Below are 20,295 nucleotides of genomic sequence, written 5' to 3'. Positions count from 1 at the left end.
GTTTATCTTCTTACCTTCCATCCTAAAAATGTAGTAGTAGTAGTTATTTTTACTTGAGGCGGCAAAATTTCCGAGAGTATATTTTGCATTTAGACACTTTCCAATCGAAAGACATGCATGATCATCCATGGCTTGGCTTTTTTTGGTCAATTACAGGAATCGGTGGCAATGACACTACTGCTATTTTAACACTCGAGCAGAATTGGACGCATTATAAATATAACAGTCTAAGGTGTGAAGCATGGAAAACAATTATTAAAAGGACAAAAGGGTATAAAGAGCTGCCAATTCTTCCAGGCCCATCAATGAATTGTTGTCATGCCATATGGCTAAACAGCTAAACAATCAAATTGGTTGCAGCGGGCCATACATGTGCAGGGCCTCTAAGAATATTCCTAGTATTGGCGTCAAAGGAAAGAAGATGTAGAATCTTCGTAGTATTTGCGTCAAAGGAAAGAAAATGTTTTAGTACTACTACTTTTTTTTTTTTTTTTTCTTCTTTTATGCTTAGAAGTTCGGCTCCAATCATTATCACGAAGCACTCTGCAGGTCTCCAGGATCATAGCCTGAGATTCGAACACCAATGCTTTTAAATTCGGATCAGATAATGAACCGAAAAATCTTCAGGTTCACGATTCGACCGATTCAACCTGTTCGATCCCGGTTCAAATGTTTAATAATTTTTTTATTTATTTTAGTATTAAAAATTCTGAATAAAGCTAAAATATTTATTTTGAAAAATAATATACTTAATAAAAATCGGTTGAACCTCTCTGTTTTTTATCGGTTTTGACCGATTCAATTAATTCTTTAGATTTTTAATCGAATCAGATCGGAGACATGGTCGGTTCGGTGTTCAACCGATCGATTCGGTTCGATCCGGTCCGGTCCGGTTTTCAAAACATTGTCGAACACACGATTCTTTTTTTTTTTTTTAATAAAAAATGATCCATGCTTATCAATTGAACCAATTTGTATTAGTATTAGTTCTACTTGACTATTCGCGGTTCGGAATTCTTTTCTTTCGTGAGAGTAGGACTTGGGAGTAATCGAAATGAAGTGGAATTTTTGTCTACAATTGCGATTAATTATTGCTTAACCGCGGAAAAGAAAAGGCCAAAAAACAAAACCAGCAAATTCAGCACTTTTGAAGTTTAGTTGATTAATGCAATCAAATGATGTATTGTCATGAACGAACGTTTCAAAATGATTACCTACAATTTCTGAATTTTCATCGGTTTGACTTCCGCGATGCAACATATCAACGGTGGCATAGTAAAAAAGAAAAAAAAAAATGTAAGAAATACGCACCTATCGTTGTCGGAGCATAGCGATCTTACAGAATTTTCTACAAGCGAGGGATGAACGGATGTAGCGGTTGAGAGGTTGAGTCCACCCGACCCCAACGCACACAGCCTTACAGATCCCCAAGTCCCAATTCATTAATTATTCATCGGTTCAAGTCATGCCCGTGACCTTCGCAACTTGCAACTTGGTTGGACATGGGAGGATAAGGACGATATTAATTTCTCGCAACTGCAACTTGGACATGGCGGACAACAACATTAGTTTTGGATCGAAAACGACAGTATCGATTGAGTTTTTCAACTGCAAAACTTCCGCACCATTACATTAATTATTACTAGAGGGAAGTGGGATTGATACCTGTGGTGTGGTCAAATAACTCAACAGTGTTTGATAACTTGATATCAAGTGGAATACACTTATACGTTCCTTAAGCTTTCTATTGTCAAAATTAGCATTACATTTTTTTGGTGCTTGGCTAGATTCTTTTCTTGAGCAATAACGGCACAGTTCCCTACTTTCCTTTTCCATGTCTAATACAAATGGAAACTCATGGTGTTATCATATGTATCATTTTCCCTTAAGTTTAATCTTTCAAACAAAATTAGGTTGTTCAATCAGGAACACTCACCATTGTTTTGTTTAATAGTTTTAACAAAATGAACATGAATTTTTAGTGCTTTATGCTTATTTTCTGTTGTTCCAATCGTACTTTATCTTTTTCTTCTACTGATAACAATACATATCTTTTTCTTGCCTTTTGATTCCCAAATTGCTGTTTAGCATTAAGTTTTTCAATATTGTTTGTTTGATCCATCCTAAATTTCAACCCACAAGCCCTAAACTTAAACATAGAAAATTTATATATAGCATTTGTTTGCTTGACTACTACAACTAAGAACCATTATTTCGATCAATACATGCATCTACAAATAATTAGAGAGCAAATTAATTTTCCTCATTACAAACACTAACTTATATCAAACAATTATCAGGTCTACGAAATTCAATACAAAAATAAAAAAAAACATGAAATATATTCGTTTATCTATTCAAATGGCAATTTCTATCCACACACAACAACTCAGTCACTTAACTATTGAACCAATAAATTGCATCAACTACAAGATAATTTTCAAAGTGGAATAATCATTCACACACTTGTTCATTTAAGCACATGATTCAAATGGATCAAGTATAATTGTAATAATATTTAATCAATAAATGACATGCATCAAGCGGGAATATAGAGTTACCTTGTACTTTCGGTAGTAAAGTACAATCTAAGAGCAAATTCTCTCCACACTTCGCCCGCTTGCAATAGAAAGCACAAAGGCTTATTCAGGATTTTATAGAATGGAAGCTATGCATCTCATAGACCAGAAAGCAAGAGCAAAATTGAGCATACCTCTACAAACCCAACTTTGGTATTGTGCTAACCTTCTTAATTCACAATTTTGTACCTTAACAATAGCCATTATTGTAACCTACGTTACAAATTGATGAGCAAATGTTGAAGAAAATGGAAGGTCCTGCATTACTCTTGTAACATTTATTCCAAATGATTCTTTACCTCTCACACTTTAATGGCCTCATCAATGTGCTACAGTTACTAATTCAAATAAGTGACATTTGTTGCAAGAGTTGAATTAATGGTTCTTGAGCTTTAAGGATGAAGAAGAGGAAACTTTCTACGGTTACAATTCAAGCATTCATTTTTAGCCTTATGCACCAATATTATCTTAAATGCATTTAATTTGTATAATCAATTCAGCTAAACATACTTGAGGGGAATTAATTTCTCTTTTCTACCCACTTTGCTAAATCAATGGCAAAGTAGTCAAACCATTAGCCACTAAAGGATACAGTAGGTAAATCAGGCGAAATTAGGCAACAGAAACTTGTGCATTTTGCTTAATCAATACTGTTGTATTTTTACCATTACCAAAACACCCCTACAAATGTTAGATGAAAATCACCCAAGAGTCATACAACAACTCCTTTTTATATATATACTAGAGGGAAGTCCCACGCGAAGCGTGGGGATTGATACCTGTGGTGTGGTCAAATAACTTAACAGTGTTTGATAACTTTATATCAAGTGGGACACACTTATATATTCCTTAAGCTTTCTATTGTCATAATTAGCATTACATTTTTCTGGTGCTTGGCTAGATTCTTTTATTGAGCAATAACGGCACGGTTCCCTATTTTCCTTTTCAATGTCTAATACAAATGAAAACTCATGGTGTTATCATATGTATCATTTTCCTCTAAGTTTAATCTTTCAAACAAAATTAGGTTGTTCAATCAGGAACACTCATCATTGTTTTATTTAGTAGTTTTAACAAAATGACCATGAATTTTTAATGCTTTACGCGTATTTTCTGTTGTTCCAATCGTTCTTTATCTTTTCTTCTACTGATAACAATACATATCTTTTTCTTGCCTTTTGATTCCCAAATTACTTTTTAGCATTAAGTTTTTCAATATTGTTTGTTTGATCCATCCTAAATTTCAACCCACAAGCCCTAAACTTAAACATAGAAAATTTATACATAGCATTTGTTTGTTTGACTACTACAACTAAGAACCATTATCTCGATCAATACATGCATCTACAAATAATTAGAGAGGAAATTAATTTTCCTCATTACAAACACTAACTTGTATCAAACAATTATCAGGTCTATGAAATTCAATACAAAAATAACAAAGCATGTAAATATAGCTATTTATCTATTCAAATGGCAATTTCTATCCACACACAACAACTCAGTCACTTAACTATTGAACCGATAAATTGCATCAACTACAAGATAATTTTCAAAGTGGAATAATCATTCACACACTTGTTCATTTAAGCACATGATTCAAATGGATCAAGTATAATTGTAATCATATTTAATCAATAAATGACATGCATCAAGTGGGAATGTAGAGTTACCGTGTACCTTCAGTAGTAAAGTGCAATCTAAGAGCAAAATCTCTCCACACTTCGTCCGCTTGCAATAGCAAGCACAAAGGCTTATTCAGGATTTTGTAGAATGGAAGCTATGCAACTCATAGACCAGAAAGCAAGAGCAAAACTGAGCATACCTCTACAAACCCAACTTTGGTATTGTGCAAACCTTCTTAATCCACAATTTTGTACCTTAACAATAGCCATTATTGTAACCTACGTTACAAATTGATGAGCAAATGTTGAAGAAAATTGGAGGTCCTGCGTTACTCTTGTAACATTTATTCCAAATGATTTTTTACCTCTCACACTTTAATGGCCTCATCAATGTGCTACAATTACTAATTCAAATAAGTGCCATTTGTTGCAAGAGTTGAATTAATGGTTCTTGAGCTTGAATGATGAAGAAGACGAAACCTTCTACCGTTACAATTCAAGCATTCATTTTTAGCCTTACTGCACCAATATTATCTTAAATGCATTTAATTTGCATAATCAATTCAGCTAAACATACTTGAGAGGAGTTAATTTCGCTTTTCTACCCACTTTGCTAAATCAATGGCAAAGTAGCCAAACCATTAGCCACCAAAGGGTACAGTAGGTAAACCATGCAAAATTAGGCAACAGAAACTTGTGCATTTTGCTTAATCAATACTGTTATATTTTTACCATTACCAAAATGCCCCTACAAATGTTAGATGAAAATCACCCAAGAGTCATACAACAACTCCTTTTTATATATATATATAGGATATATAGGACTCATTTACTTCTTCATGTATGAATTAAGCAAATCTTCGGACCTAACAGTTGTTTTATCTACACTACACTAATGACAGAAAATACGTCAAACAAACGTATCACAGATTTGGAAGGATGCACACATGCATCACATTTGAGAAAATCAAAAAATATAAAATAGTAAATTTTCAACATATTCTAGACAATGTCAATCTCTTTGAACCCAGAGACCGTCTATGCATTCCTTCTTCATGAGTTGAGGATGGATGAGACTTGTAATTTGCAGACAATTTTGCTGCTAATCCTCAACTCAATCAAAAAAATTCATCCAAATAACCCAATCACAATTACAGCCACCATTTTTATTTATTTATTTATTTTTTGCATACAAATCTTCCGCACAATTTTTAAAAATCATGAATTTACACCTCTCTTTTTGCCAACCACAGAAAAATACAGTTTCATCACAATTTTTCATAAATTTGTCCACCCCACTAATAACATCAATAACATCATTTATATCTTTATTGAAATCCAAGCTTTCACCAACTCAGAATAATTACGCACCTTAACAAATAATTTCCTTCCCACTTGGATTTCTCGACTTCCTTGTACCTTGATTGAATCTACTGTGGAAACAACCATAATCAACAATTTGTACCATAATCAATGCCCACACAACTATCAATAGGATAGGATAGGATAGGGTTCACTCTTTTTAAACCTTCGTTCAATTAAGATCACTTTTTCCTAATTATCAATAAATGAATGAGTACCCCAAAATCGACCTCATGGCTCAATTTTCTAATATTTGAACACTTCACCACAATCTCTATCACAAATTATGTGCTGTCCTTGTCACAGTGACCACAAATACCCCAAGATTAAATTCTTGAATTTAAGGTTCTGATACCATTTATTAGTACAAAAAAGATAATGCAATGGAAACTTTTTCTCTGAACATTTAGCCTGCCGTGTTTCATTCTTGGAAGCCATCATGTACTAAATAAACTGATGTTTCTGAACCACCGCCTAATTTTGAAAATTTTTTTAACCCCCTTTCCCCTTTGAGGGATTTTAATAGGTGCAATTTCATTTTGAGTTTTGATTGATACGCAAGAGGAACAACCTGTAGGGCTGCAAACGAGTCGAATCGAGTCAAGTTTTGAGCTAATCGAGCCGAGTCAAGTCTCGACTAAATTTTACCAAACTCGAGTTCGACGAGCTGGCAATTTAAAGCTCGAGCTCAAAAAAAAATAAAAATAATTATTTTATTTTTTTAAAAATAGATAAAATAATATTTTTTCTTAATAAATAATAAAATATTAAGAATATATATATAATTTTACTATTAAAATAAGAAAATAAAAAATATATATACTTAAAATAAAAATATAAAAAATATTATATATATATATATATATATACTCGAGGCTCCGGACAATTGTGAAAGCAATTGCATGACACAGAATTAGAAAGATACTCTACTAGTATTCTGCTCATGCAAGTGTAGTATGATTTTTATTTTTCTTTTGGGGGTTCAAGAATTTCAATGCGGTGGGTCAGTGAAAGATGGTAACGTTGGCCTCTCACCATGCGCAATTCAGTGCACCAAGACGACAATATACAGCAACTTGGGAATTGGAAGGCCTATTACGCAGTTATTTGTTTCAGGTTCACAGCCCCCCGCCCCAAAGTATCTCTATCATTCGTTTGTTTGCCTTCAATAGAATTACAGAACAAGACACAAGTCGACTTTTCCATCCTTACATCTGTGCAGCTCATTCGAAGAAGACCTCTTGTGCATGGTTGGGAATTGGGATGGGATCCCTGCTGTTTTTGGGGCCCCAGATCCAGAAGCATTTACATTGCCAGACCAAAACCGGTGAATTCGAACCCGGAAAACTCCGTTGCTTTTGATAAAGCCAGACAACTCTGAAAAGACTCCCGTCGCATAATTTTCTTGTAGCCAATAAATGGCACCCCCAATAAATAAAGCCTAGCACTAGTACCACACGTAAAATACTGCTCCTTCGTCCCACTTTGATAGTTCTGTTTCTTTTTTCACACAATTTAAAAAAAATAATTAATTTTGTTGAAAAAGTAAATTTAGATTGCTATTTTTCTAAAATGCCCTCACATTAAATACTGTATAATTTTATGGGAACTTAAATTGATGGTAAAAAAAAAATCAACTCTCATTAAATGAGATAGGTTTATAGCAACAACTACTTACATTCAATAAGGCTATTTTAGGAAAATTAGAATACAGCTAGATTTTTTAATTCGATTATAATGATGAAAAAGGAATACAGGACTATCAAAGTGGGACGGAGGGAGCATATGACTTCAAAACTAGCTGGGTAGATGCCCGGCAGGTGTTGGGAAATAGTAAATGTTGTATGAGAATCCGAATCTCATATTCTTACTTTTGCGGATTACAAATTGCATGGGCAGGTGTGTGAAGTAGTAAATGTTTTACTATGAAGGTTAAACTTCCAGGTACAATGAACAAATACCAACAGTTCCGATTGATTCTCATGTACTACTCCGCTCCAGTATATATGATTGTGATATTGTACAATGCACAATGCATTTGTGTGGCTTTCAGGTTCTATCCTATCCTCTATCCGACTGGCTGGCCACCCGCTACAGGAATGAAGGAAGTGGGGGGATCGGAGAAAAGGTGCAAATAAACGGCATATCTTTATCTGGGTACTGATCTGTCATACTCGTACTGTTGGATTCGACATGGACAGGCAGAGCAAAGGCCAGATTCCAGCGAAACACGTACCGAAAGTTTCATTCAAGACGGATTACCATTACCATATTTGGAGAAGGAGAATGAGATAACGCCGTCGACCATGAGATCTCTGTAAATATGCGATGCAATGATGCCAGAACCACGCTAGCTCGCACGCACACACACACACACTATCCAGAGGCTCCCAATTTCTTTTTTCTCAGCAACAAAAGTCAATCACCACATGCGGCTCCCCTTTCTCCTGTTCAAATAAACAAGTCTTGTTAGCATTCTCCTGATTTTTGTTTGTGATTTGGTTTAGTCAAGCAGAAGATGTCATGGGAACCTGACAGATTCTTTTGACAAACGATTGCTTTTACTATAATGTTCAGTGCTCCTTTCACCACAAAAAAAAAAAAATAATAATAATAATATTAATTTGATTGGTTGGTATTTCGGTACTAGACAATTTATGGCCAGAATAGATCTGGTCATGTTTGGGAATTACCGAAACACAGTGGAATGTTGTTATAATCATGTATCTAATGAATGTAACTCCGAGAGAAATATTTTCGGCCGGCAAGCACTTGATGTTCACCGGAGTAATGGGCTCGAGCTTTAATTTACTTGTTACTCGTCAATATGATTTGTACGAAGGCCACGCTCATCCAAAGAGCGTGCGGTGAAGTACAAATCCAACAATTTTGGGGTAGAACTAAGACCAACCTTACCGCTACCATTTTGTAATTCAAGGACCAAATGTGTTCGAGGGGAGGGGCGAATGCATTATTGTGTTCCCAACAACCCCTCTTTTCTTTTTCTTTTCTCAACCCAGGCCTGTGTTTTCCTCCAATCAGACAGGTGAGGTCTTTTTCTAGTATTTTGTTTGCCCACCGACCAATTTTCAACACTGTTTATCTGGCCCTAGAATGTATGTACTATATATATTTTCATCATCCTTGAAGTCACTCGCGAGGGACAACATGTGATTTAGGACGAAGGTATAAGAATTTGGAAGCTGATGAAGTAGTAATTGGAATGGAATTGTAGTAAATTTGTCGTCCCTCGCGAGTGGGAATCGTAAATCTGAAGGAAAAACGGTAGGAGGTTACAAAAATGACATATTCATCTTTGACAAAAAAGAACTCTGGACTGGAGGATTCAATTCTGCAGTGCTCATTTTTCAAAGATATTATTTTGAGAGGAAAACAACGGATGAAATGAACGTAAAAGACGACATAATAGTACAGTGTTGTATTATCGGTACAAAATTTTCTGCAGCGGAACAAAATAATAATTGCGTAAATTATGAGAATTGAGACCTCCAAACAAAGGGACCTGGGAAAAAGCCACCGGGTTCACACTCCATAGGCGCCGTCGGGCCCGCACCAAATCCAAAATGCCTCCCCCACTTGACAAGAAGAGATTAGGAGAAGGGACTCGTCTCCACCAAATCCTCTGTTGATGGTTTGATGCATGCAACTGGTGCGAGTAACTCACTCGCAAGTTGCATGCCTCCTCCTCATCTACAAAGATCTCTGCAAGTAGAGGAGGGCGGCCATCACCGCCGGTTTGCTAATAGCAACACCCCGCCATCAATTTCAGCCTTAGCATCTTCTTCCTTCGCCCAATTTATACACTCCCACTATTAATCTCAATCGCGGCAACTGTTGTTTCGTGGCAGCGGCATCCCACCACCGACTTTTGACTTTTTTTTTTTTGTTTGTTAATACAAGAGTGTCCGGGTCAATTCTTACGGGGACTTTTGACCGTTGTGATAAAATTGTTTATATCTTTTTCTTTTGACCTTTGTAATATAATAATATCTTTTTATTGTAATATTTACAATTACTTGATCTAAAATCAAATTGCAAATATAAAATAATCTATAAATGTAATTTTTTTTTTCAAAAAAAAATCTTTGTGCATGAATAAAAGACGATGGAATTATTTAATATTATTAACGAGCACGAGAGAGAGAGAGCTGACACAATTCTCACTTTATTTATTATTTTTTATTCTACAACAAAGGCACAGGTATCAAATCAATAGCTGGAAATAGCTAATTTCAGGAAGACCCAAAACCAATTAGTTCACACATCAATCCAAAACAGAGCCGTTCGTTTGTTGAGTACTTATGGATACTGCAGGCAAAGAAGCAATTGACAAAGTTAATCATCATGTCTCTCCAAAAAAAAAAAAAAGGTTAACCTCAAGAAGAAGCTATTTTGAAGGAAAGTTGTGTGTGAAATTAGATCATTTCACAATACAATACCGTGCAGTAACCGCATTGGTGAATGTCTCCCGGCCCCACAAATTGATCCATACTAAATCGGGTTGGGTGTCAAAAGTCCTAGCCCCCACCGTACAGAATTACAGATTACAAACATTACATGCCCCCCGTGTCCGCTTGCTATATAAGCCACCACCCGCTGCTCGTCTTTTGCTCCCATACTATTATCACACTGCTACGAACGAACCACCACTGGCAGGATTGCAGCAGTTGTGAAAAAAACACAGGCGAAGGCGAACAGCTCCAAAACAAACTCCGAAAGGTGGTGTGATCAGCGAGTGTGGTGTGGTGGTGATGTCGGCGGACGAGTCAACAACTTTGGAGCTCATAAGACAGCATCTGCTGGGAGACTTCACTTCTAATGATACGGAATCTTTTCTTAACAACCTTGGTCTTTGTTTCGCAGATGTCTGCAACGACGATGACCATGATAAAACCACAATCAGCTCCGGAAAGCCCGACCCAACAACTTCCGAGTCGGATTCCGGCTCTTTCATTTCAGACCCCCCAAAACAACCCGACACCCCCGTTTCTCGTTACCCCAAACTCGAGCCCGATTTCTTCGAATTCGAAACCAAACCCACCATCCTCATCGACTCCATCTCGCCCAAAAGCCCCGTTTCGGGCAGTCCATACTCAGAAAATCCCTTCAGGCCCGCTTCGGCCTCGGGAAAGTCCGACCCATTCGGCGGAGTTCGAGACGGCGGGCATTACAGAGGGGTAAGGAGGAGGCCCTGGGGAAAGTATGCCGCGGAGATCCGAGACCCGGTCCGCAAGGGATCCCGGGTCTGGCTGGGGACGTTTGACACCGCCATGGACGCTGCAAAAGCCTTATGACTCTGCAGCGTTCAAGATGAGAGGAAGAAAGGCCATCCTCAACTTCCCCTTGGACGCCGGAAAGTCTTCCCCGCCGGTGAACTCTCGCCGGAAAAGTAGAAGAGAGTCTAGTGGTGTGGCGGTGGATCATGGACATCGTCAAGTTTCTGAAACCTGATAGCGGAGTGGCATTTGTAAAGCATTTTCACGTTTTAATCTGTCAATGTCAAAAAAATAAAAAATCTTTCGCAGAAGTGTTGCGGTGAATATTCAAGTGCAAGTGGCACTCGCTCGTAAAATCACGCTAATATTTTTACCCCATGCATGTTCAATCATCATCATGCGGGTGCGTGAATCAAGTGATGATTAAATACATAGATTAGGGATTAGCGGCCCCCGAGAAAAAGAGAGAATTTCATAAGGGTACGGTGGTAAATACAAATTCACACAAAATTCATGTTGACTCCTTGTTACCGTGCTTTAAATGGAGCAAGAGTCGTACGAACGTCCTGTCAATGTGAGAGTTCGATCATTTAATCTTCTGCCCCTTTCTTTAATCGAACGTCTATTTCTTCTATCCGTAACAAAAAAATTAATGGACATGAGCTGCCGGGTCAAATCCAATCAAATTAAAGACGAGAGAGAAGAACGAAGAAAGATGGTGCGGGCTTATAAAAGTTTTAATCCTAAACAAAAAAAAAAAAAGAGAAAGGAAAAAATTGAGGGAGATGCAAAAATGATGCAAGCTAAGGACTACAAGGAGGATAAGTCTCGTTGTTATGTTGTCTAATAATGTAGCTAGTTTTCAACTCACAGTGCGTAGAAATTAATCTCAACAATAATGTATTTGATTTTACGTGTTGCGCCCTTCTTATCTCGACAATGAACTTAAAGTCAGAAAGAAAATCTATTCTATATTTCTATTTAGCATTCATTTATTTTCTTCATTCAATTCGAGGAGCAATCTTGCTGTAACAATCGTCTACTTTTTGTCTGTTTCAAGCGAATTGTGATATTAGCACCAACGAAATTGTTTATAACACCTCAATTATTTCTTTGTAATAGATCACATACCATATTCTATGAAAATGAATTAGCTGTACATAATAAATACGACGTTTTGAAAGTTGGCAACTGCTCCGGACGTAATTCAAGAGAAATAAGGCTAAACAAAATCGATTATAATTTTTTGTTATGCCAAGTCGGGTTGATTTCAGAGCCGAAGCAGTTTGAATTTTGGGGGTTTTCCAGAAGAAAAAAACACAAGATTAAGCAACTTTCCTACTTGTACGTGAGTGACACCATGCAGCAACTTTTCCAACTCGTACAAGACTAACGCTGCTTTATTAAAATCCTCTTTTGCAACTAAAATGTGAGCTGCAGACGGATTGAGATGGAACCTGATCCTTCTCATTAACGTCTTCTTGTTATTCAGTTCTCACTTTTCTTTTCTTTTTTTTTTTTTTAATGCACATGAAATATGTCATGAGTTACGACGAGAGAATTTTGAAAAAAAAAAAACAACATGCAGGGTAAGGTAAATTAACCGACAGAGTGCTCCCTGTTTTTAATTTCATTGCAAGGAATGGACCCTCATTTCTCATTCAACGAATTAACGGATCAGATACACAAATCGAGAAAAAAGCTGATATACAAGTCAAGCATAATTTGCCACAAAACACATACCTGCAGCCTTTCATGCTCAGTCTTCAACTTCCATTACTATGAAGCTTTAGTCAGATATTTCGTTCTTCCCTCATAAAACGACACAGATAGTAATGACAAACCAAAAAATCAGTTTCTAAGTCGAACATATATTTACAAGTCTTAATAGATAGTACTAGTACCTGAACTGGAACGTTTTCATGGGGTAATGCGACCTGACCCCATTGGAAGTTGACGCTTGTTTGGCCTCCTACACCACAGATAAGAAGCAGTGACACGGGAAGTTAAATGACCAGGCTAACCGCTTACGACAAAAAGAAGAACTTATTGATCTACTTGCACAAGCAAGGGGACCTCTAGGACCAGCTGACAAGCTCTTATATGGGATGACCAAATCCAGATTGCCATACCACCCATCATTTATGAATGACAACTAGCCATAGAGATCATTCTATGCTTAACTTTTTCTGTCGTCATCAAAGTTTGACAAGAATTCCGATGAGACCTGACTCTCGTCGGGTCTCTCTCTAGGATAAACCAGGGCAGCTGACATGGTACAATAACAGTGAGACTTTGCAGTCATCCTGGCAAATCTAAGAATCTACCTACTAGAAATAAAGAAAACGGAAGTCCAAATACTACTAACAAGCAAGCCAAAACTGGACTTGCCTGTCTAAACGTTCGAACATGAATAAGCATGTTGAGTAGATCTCATAGAAGAACTGCTCATCATAAGAGTCAAAAAATATTGCTAAGCTTTATCAGCCAATTCAAAATAATAGGTACAATAAGTGTCTGGGATAAAATGCAAATGGAAATCCTCATCCGACCACTAAGAGCAAGATTAACGTTGTCAGCATACACAGCCCTGCTCAAATTGCAAAGAATAACTCTTTCCAAATATACAAGAGTCCGTGGACCTAAGACGCTTGCTGTGCTTAACACTTCTCTTAGTGCAGGCGCTGACAGAAGACTGACAGTCTAGATAGAAGTAATCCTCATGTCATCAATTACCTCCATAGTTTCTTTATCAACTCGTTCTCGCACAATTTCACACTTCTGCAGGAAGCTAGGTTGATTAGTGGATGCAAGAAGTCGGGCCCACATCCTGTCCGTCAACCTGACAGTGTTCGTTTTCTCTGTCACCCGCTGTGCTCCCAATAGCAGATAGTAAGTAATAGAAATGCAATTTTGTTATAAGTTTGTTTTTGCAATTGTTTCATTCCCATAGATAAATTCAACATATTTGACCTCATTAAATGAACTGCTTGTTCGAGATTCAACAAAGTAGAACTGCACAAGCATGCTTATGAATATATAGATTGCTTTGAAACTTAACGTAAACAATCCAGAAAAGCGCTTACATTAATTGGAATGTAAGCATGTCTGCTGTTTACTGGTCCAACAGTGAAACCTGTATATCCAGCCATGGTTCCATGAACAGCACTTTGAGCGAGGAGTGTGCAGTAGATATTATCATAGGCATTGCTTGGAATAGCCCGAATCATGTAGGTAGGATCTGCAGACAAAGGTTACACAAAACGAGTACTCAAATGATAGTGCTATTGATATGCTTCCAAAAGAGGAGTTGGGACTTGCTGTGAAAATCACTTTGGTTGACAAAGAAATAATGCAGGACTGGATATGTGATAGAACACACAGCGCTATCTCTTTATTTGGAAAATGGCATGTTTATTGTTTTTGGATAACATCCTCAACGATGTTAATTAAATCACCCACTACAAATGAGTAAATGCTTTAACATCAAAATAATAACTGGCCCAGATTCTGATATCTTCTCAGGAAGTCACTAGGCTGAGTAGGCTTTGTGACAAAAGAATGATAAAAGGAAAAACTTGGTAGTTCTGCTGATTTTAATTTCTGGAAACTTGATATGATTATTTCTGGTAATTTATTACTGTTAATTGACTCATTACCAGTAACTTTTTGAGGATAGAAGAAATAGAAGAAACAATCATGTGTCCTCCATTTTGCAGTAGCAGTAGTTACTCAAATGAAGAAGTCATAGCCTAGTATCCACAAATGTTACTGAAGAACTACAGAGGCAGTTGCCAGTAATGATTAGGTACAAGGTCAAATAACAAAATAAAAACAAGAAATTGTCTCAAACAGAAGCTAATACAACAAATTCAAGATAAAAGTGTAGGGCTTTGAAAGTACCAATATATTTCAGGTTTATTTCCATTTTCCGGACGTTCGTAAAATGATCCTGTTACATAAGAAATTACCAGAACCGTCAAGAAATGCAAGATGGTTGCCAGTAACAATGTCACACAGAAAAGATACTAAACAAACATCCTCCCGTGGCACAAATGGCATTGCAAGAAACAAGCAAAGGAAGAGCACCTCATATAGATGATACATTAGAAAGTGCTTGCAGCAAGAGCTCCCCCAGAAAAAACAATATGCTTTCTGGAAATAATTCTAAGAACTTCAAGTAATTTACTTTTCTGGTAAGAAAATCTCTTCAAGTAGCAATAGATGTATTCAAGATTTAAAACAAAATTTCAGTGCACAAGAAAATATATTGAAATTAAAAAAGAAAAAACACTTTTACAATGAAGAGAAATGCTTGAACAAAAAAACGCGCACATATCATACAGTGACAAAGTTTTGGTTCTAGACAGAAACACTTGATAAGAATGGAAGTCCATAGCATGCCAAGATTGAAAAGCCTCATGCCTGTCAAAGGGCAGACTTCTTAATATCAGGACAGGGAAGAAGGGAAAAAGAAACATTCTCAGTACCTTTACTTCTTGTGTCAACCAAAGACCAACATCCAAAAGTAGCCGATTTCCAGATGCATCTGTCCCATTAACAGCCTGCGCACTCTGTGAAACATATTCTTGTCCTGCACCCTCTGCCAACACGATCAGCACATGTCCATTTTCTTTAAGACGCTGTTCAACATATTCCAATAGCCCACCCTGGCCTTCCAAATAGAATGGGGACTCTGGAATCAAACAACAGTCCTGTCACAATCAACATTCCACTTGAAATGTCATTGGGCTTGTCATCTAAAATCAAACAAGACATATAACTACTTCACAACAGGACAATTGAGACCAATTCCTTTAAGTCTACACTAACTATAAAGTCACGTAAGTAAATTGTTTGTCATAATAAGGAGAAAAATCCATTACATTTTATAATTTTGCATCATTTCTGGATAATCAAATTTTCTGTAACAAGTGTGCATGACTTCTTTTTCATGATTTATTTTTAAGAATTAAGATAAATATTAGCTTTTTCCACGAGGAAGTTATTGCATGACAAACACAGTCAGAGTTGCAGTACATGGTGATGAGAAAATTGTCTAACACGTAGGAGGAAACTAGTCAAATTGCCGCAAACAGAGGGATCCAAATGTCTAACGTACAAAGTTTGTTACAACTCCAATTCTTTAGTCTTGCCATCAGATGACAACTTAGGCCCACCCCAAAAGGTTATAGCAAAAGTTTCCAAATTGGAATGATAATTGTATCAAAAACACTATGATTCGTTTAAAGTAAGTGCAAATTGAAATGGTTAAACATGAGCTGATCACCACTCTAAGTCTTACCACATCTCTGCTTGCCAAAGTTGCAAACATAGCAATGAACCCTGCAAAGTGCAAGCAAGTATACTTTGAGCTGAACTTCTAAGTTCAGACACCAAAAAAAAAAAAAGAAACTAAACAGTCTGCTTACCACTATATCTACCCATGAGCTTTACTATTCCAACTCCATTTGCCACACACTCAGCCTCCACGTGTGCAGCATTGATGGCCCTTTGAGCCTCCTCAACGGCAGTATCAAAGCCAAAAGATTTGTCTATCACCTAAATCAGTATAGAAATGTCATCCCTTGAAGTTTACTACAACACCAAAATGACAAGTCCTTTCAAATTCAGATGCAAACTGACGTAGTCCTTTCACAAGATCTGAATTGGAACTGAATAGTGACATAAGAACAATAAACAACAGGGATTTTTGCAAGAATAGAGAAACCTTTCAACAAGTCAATATTGGCCAACAAACTGATTGAAAAGCTTACAACCAAGATGTGGACTAAGTTATCACACTTTCACTTAGGCAAATTAAAATGCATGTTCTCAGCTCCAATTAATCAGAGCTACTATGATTAGCAACTGATAACAAAAATGAATATACTAAAAACTTTGTATGCTATGTCCAATTTTTTCTAGGGAAACCAATCAGTTTACCTGCCAGCCAACTAGTACCTGGGTCAACCAAAAATGATTTTGTAAGAGGTCCTGATCAGCAGCTCAAAATTTTTATTCCTTGGAATACTTGCACAAGTTATTAAAAATCTGAAAAATGAAATGCCAAAAACAGATTCCACAAGTTCTTCCCACAAATTTCATATGAAACAAAATACTTAACTCCTAAATCATCAAAATCAATCAAATTTTAAATGAAAAACAGTTTACTTACAAAAACTAAGTGGGAAAAATCACATAAACAAGATAAGCTGGTCAATCATTTCACCAAGTTTAGTAGGATTTGATTGATTATCATTGCACCACCAACATGCGTGTGTTCTGATGCCTAAATGTGCAGCGTGCAAAAATATCCTTCACCAAAAATGCTTGCCACAACACAATTCCTCTATTAAAAAATCTGCATCATCAACATGCTTCTTGCTACCTTAACAAACCCACATTCTATATCTTCAATTGTAAGTAGCTGACTATTCAAGCCACTACCTACAACAGAAAATATTAAATTCAACTGCCACCGTCAGTGCAATAGGTGGAGTAGAAGGATTAGGACTTTAATGTCTTGAAAATACAGTGTGAAGCTCAAGTGTCCTATCTCTTGAAAGAACAACTCTTATAATGTAGTCCAAAAACTAACTTTACATAAAGAACTTAATATAGCTTCAATTGACATCTTATAATGATCTCACCAAATTTAAACTTTCCTCAAGGATGGGAATTCCATCATTCATGGATTCAGACCCCTTTTCCTACTAATCTTCTGCAGTGATTGAAATTGAGTAATTTTAGCATTGATGCAAATGATTTGCCCCAATCTTAAGTACCACATAAACATATAATGCCAGATGAGTCTAGTAAATGTCAATGTCAACCCTGTAGCCGAAGAGAACAACTGCACACCTAGCTTAGAAACAGAACATCAAAATGAAGTTTGAAGGAGAGAAAAGCATCAAAAGGCCATAGCATCAAAAGTTGGATTACAGCACTCACAGCAATATCATTATCTATTGTTTTGGGGATTCCAACTACTGCCACCTGCAGCCCTCGTTTTTCAACTTCCTTGACAAAACAAGCAAGTCAGCATCAAGCCAACGAGATTAAACAGAAAAGATGGATGTTTGCAAGCAAGTTTGGCATAAGGACCTTGGAAATTGCAGCTGCTCCTTTATGAGTGCCATCCCCCCCAATTATGTACACCTGCAACCCAGGGAGAGATCATAGTGACAAAAACTATGGTTAAAGAGCTAACTATTATCTAAAGGTAAAACATTCACCTGATTTATTCCACGATCTTGAATGTTATCAACTATCTTCTTGGTATCATGACCTCCCCTTGAAGTTTGGAGACAGGTACCACCACGTTTATGGATGTCATTGACAAGTTTTGGTGTCAACTTAATAGTGTTCTGAGAGTAAAATCCCCTATACCCTCCCTGTACACTTCAACAGAATTAGGCTGTGTAAACAGATAGAATTTTCACTTCTATATGAAAGAGGCTGGCTAATAGAGATCTTAATATAATTCCTAGCGAGGATTGCATCTTTTTGTGGTACATCTACACAGCTCAGCATTCTTGCAAAAGGAGCAAATGCGAATTACTGATTGCATGTTAAGGGATAGAGAACGAATGGGGCTTTGCTTTCCTGAAACTTACCTGGATACCAAGTACGTCATCAACACCATACATATTGTGCAAACCACATACTATCTCACGGATCACTGTATTGATTCCTGGACATAAACCCCCACATGTCACAATACAAGCACGCACTTGCTCCGGCTTGAAGTAAACCTGAAATGAAAAGATAGTTAAGACCACATCTATCAAAAGATCACTCTTGTGAAAGGTAATCAACAGGAAGCAACAAACACGTACCTTTTCTCGAGGACCTGCGCGTCGAAAATGTATGCCTCTAGGACTGCCCTTCTGAACAACAATCTGAAGGCAAAACGAGGTAACTGTTAAATCTAAATAGTTGATTGGAAAAAAAAAAGGCTGCTAAAAATTTGACTTACTTGCTGAGCAACCACATCCTCTGGGCTGACAAATGTATTCCTGAAAGGACAAAATTGGTGTGCATCAACATGGCAAAACTTTTCACTTTAGATGTGATAAATAGAAAGAAAATATTTGAGAATGTTAAACTTACTTGACAATAGCATAAGCTTGGCTATATTTCAGTGGATTGGGATACGACTGCAAAAAAAGAAAAAAAAAATCAAGAATCAAGTCAATTCATGGTGAACTAGTTCGTTTCTGAAAACAACCCAGTGTTTCAACATGAAAGATCACTACTAGGAGATTGTATACATTTCCCGCAAGAAATACGGCTCAAAAGGCATGGTTTACAAATTATACATTTTTAAATAAAATAATAAAACAAGCAGTTGAAAGCTCTTGAAAAGGATTCTAGATCTCTCTTTTTACCTTTTTGGTTACAATGCATTTATCTGGTAACCAGAATATGAATTTAGTGCGGAACTTTGAAGTTAATGATCATTACAGACTGAACAATAATAAAAAGAAAGTCAAAACCGGAATTAACTTCGTTTCGGAAATTCAAGTGATTAATCCTCCACCACCTTAGACCACCCGTAAAAGAGCTAGACAGAGCTTTTAGTCAGGTATTTACCACGACCTTGCGTCCAGCAACAATCACAAGTCATGCTCTTGCTAAACAAATAACAGTCATGATCGCCCCCTACTTTGCTAAATTAACTTCACAAGAAAACACTACTCAGTATAAAACGGTAATTTAGAGAAGCATTGCGGTAACCAATTCAAAGCATATGATGGGGAGAATTACCGGTAAATCAGGGAGGAAGCTGGTGAGGTGAGGAACGTCTTCGAGGACAAAACCGTGATCGTCATTGTCATTCGTGATCTCACTGGAACTCTGACTTTTGACTACTACAGGGCGTGGTTGCCGTAAAATCGAGGATTTATTGAATTTGAGAAGAACTCTAGAGGAAAAATTAGAAGCCGCAGCGGAAAATAATCCGAGATTTTGGCGCGGAGGAGAAGTTGAATTTGTGGAGAGAGAGAAGGATGCAGGAGTAGTCGAATGAAGAGAGGAAGAAAGAGAGAGCTCCATCGGCGAATGAGTGTTGGGGCCAGTAGAGCTCCTGGTCCTCGGATGGGGGCCTGTAACCGGCAGCAGGCAGAGTTCTTCCACTCGTTGGTCGAGAAGGGGAGAGTTTTTTTTTTTTTTTTTTAAATAGTAAATAACGGTTTTGAAGGACTGACTTGCTTTGCGGGAGTTTGGCAGTTGAATTGCTATTGGATACGTGTTGAGATACGATGGCGTTATTAGGAGCAGGGATGGCGCTGCGGGCAGGAGATGTGGACTGCTTTTTCCTCGAGGAAACGCGCTCAGGAGCCAGGACAGAAAGAAAAGAAGGGGAAAGACGAGAAAGTCAATTTCCAATTATTTGCTAGTTTTTTTTTATCGTTTTTTCTTAGAATGACAGAAAAGAAAGGAAATGGGAGGATGCACAAGGATGCAAATTGTGCAGTGGCCAAAACT

The 20,295-nt window shown here is 37.2% G+C and overlaps 1 protein-coding gene across 4 annotated transcripts; it reads right to left on the bottom strand.

The window, feature by feature from the left end:
* Positions 1-9,736: 9,736 nt before the first annotated feature.
* LOC140034150 (ATP-dependent 6-phosphofructokinase 4, chloroplastic-like) lies at positions 9,737-20,245 on the bottom strand. Of its 4 annotated transcripts, XR_011838064.1 has the most exons (17): positions 19,576-20,237; positions 18,919-18,965; positions 18,785-18,824; positions 18,645-18,707; positions 18,423-18,560; positions 18,042-18,200; positions 17,911-17,964; positions 17,758-17,826; positions 16,236-16,365; positions 16,109-16,149; positions 15,294-15,518; positions 14,707-14,755; positions 13,890-14,044; positions 13,540-13,674; positions 12,708-12,775; positions 10,027-12,610; positions 9,737-9,895 (listed from the first exon to the last, which is right to left on the bottom strand). XR_011838064.1 is itself a non-coding variant. In XM_072073670.1 (16 exons), the coding sequence occupies exons 1-16, from the start codon at positions 19,861-19,863 to the stop codon at positions 12,583-12,585; spliced, it is 1,689 nt and encodes a 562-aa protein (XP_071929771.1). In that variant the 5' UTR covers positions 19,864-20,237; the 3' UTR covers positions 9,737-12,582. The 4 variants fall into 4 exon arrangements, 3 of the variants coding, with proteins under 3 accessions (XP_071929771.1, XP_071929772.1, XP_071929773.1); XM_072073670.1 differs by having other exon boundaries at positions 9,737-12,610; XM_072073671.1 differs by lacking the exon at positions 16,109-16,149 and having other exon boundaries at positions 9,737-12,610; positions 15,294-15,499; positions 19,576-20,241.
* Positions 20,246-20,295: the final 50 nt, after the last annotated feature.

The sequence above is a fragment of the Coffea arabica genome, chromosome 2c (genome assembly GCF_036785885.1).
Source record: "Coffea arabica cultivar ET-39 chromosome 2c, Coffea Arabica ET-39 HiFi, whole genome shotgun sequence".
NCBI classification, from domain to species: Eukaryota; Viridiplantae; Streptophyta; class Magnoliopsida; order Gentianales; family Rubiaceae; genus Coffea; species Coffea arabica.
Note: the sequence above shows the minus strand (reverse complement) of the source record. Positions and strands in the feature narration are given on the sequence as shown.

What these genes read in the sequence shown, in the direction of transcription:
- LOC140034150 (XM_072073670.1), bottom strand. Translation starts at nt 19,863, where the DNA reads ATGGAGCTCTCTCTTTCTTCCTCTCTTCATTCGACTACTCCTGCATCC. An exon ending in GCTCATGGGTAGATATAGTG is followed by an intron (nt 16,150 to 16,235) that starts GTAAGCAGACTG and finishes TGCACTTTGCAG; the next exon opens with GGTTCATTGCTATGTTTGCA. An exon ending in AATAAACCTGAAATATATTG is followed by an intron (nt 14,045 to 14,706) that starts GTACTTTCAAAG and finishes CTTTGTCTGCAG; the next exon opens with ATCCTACCTACATGATTCGG.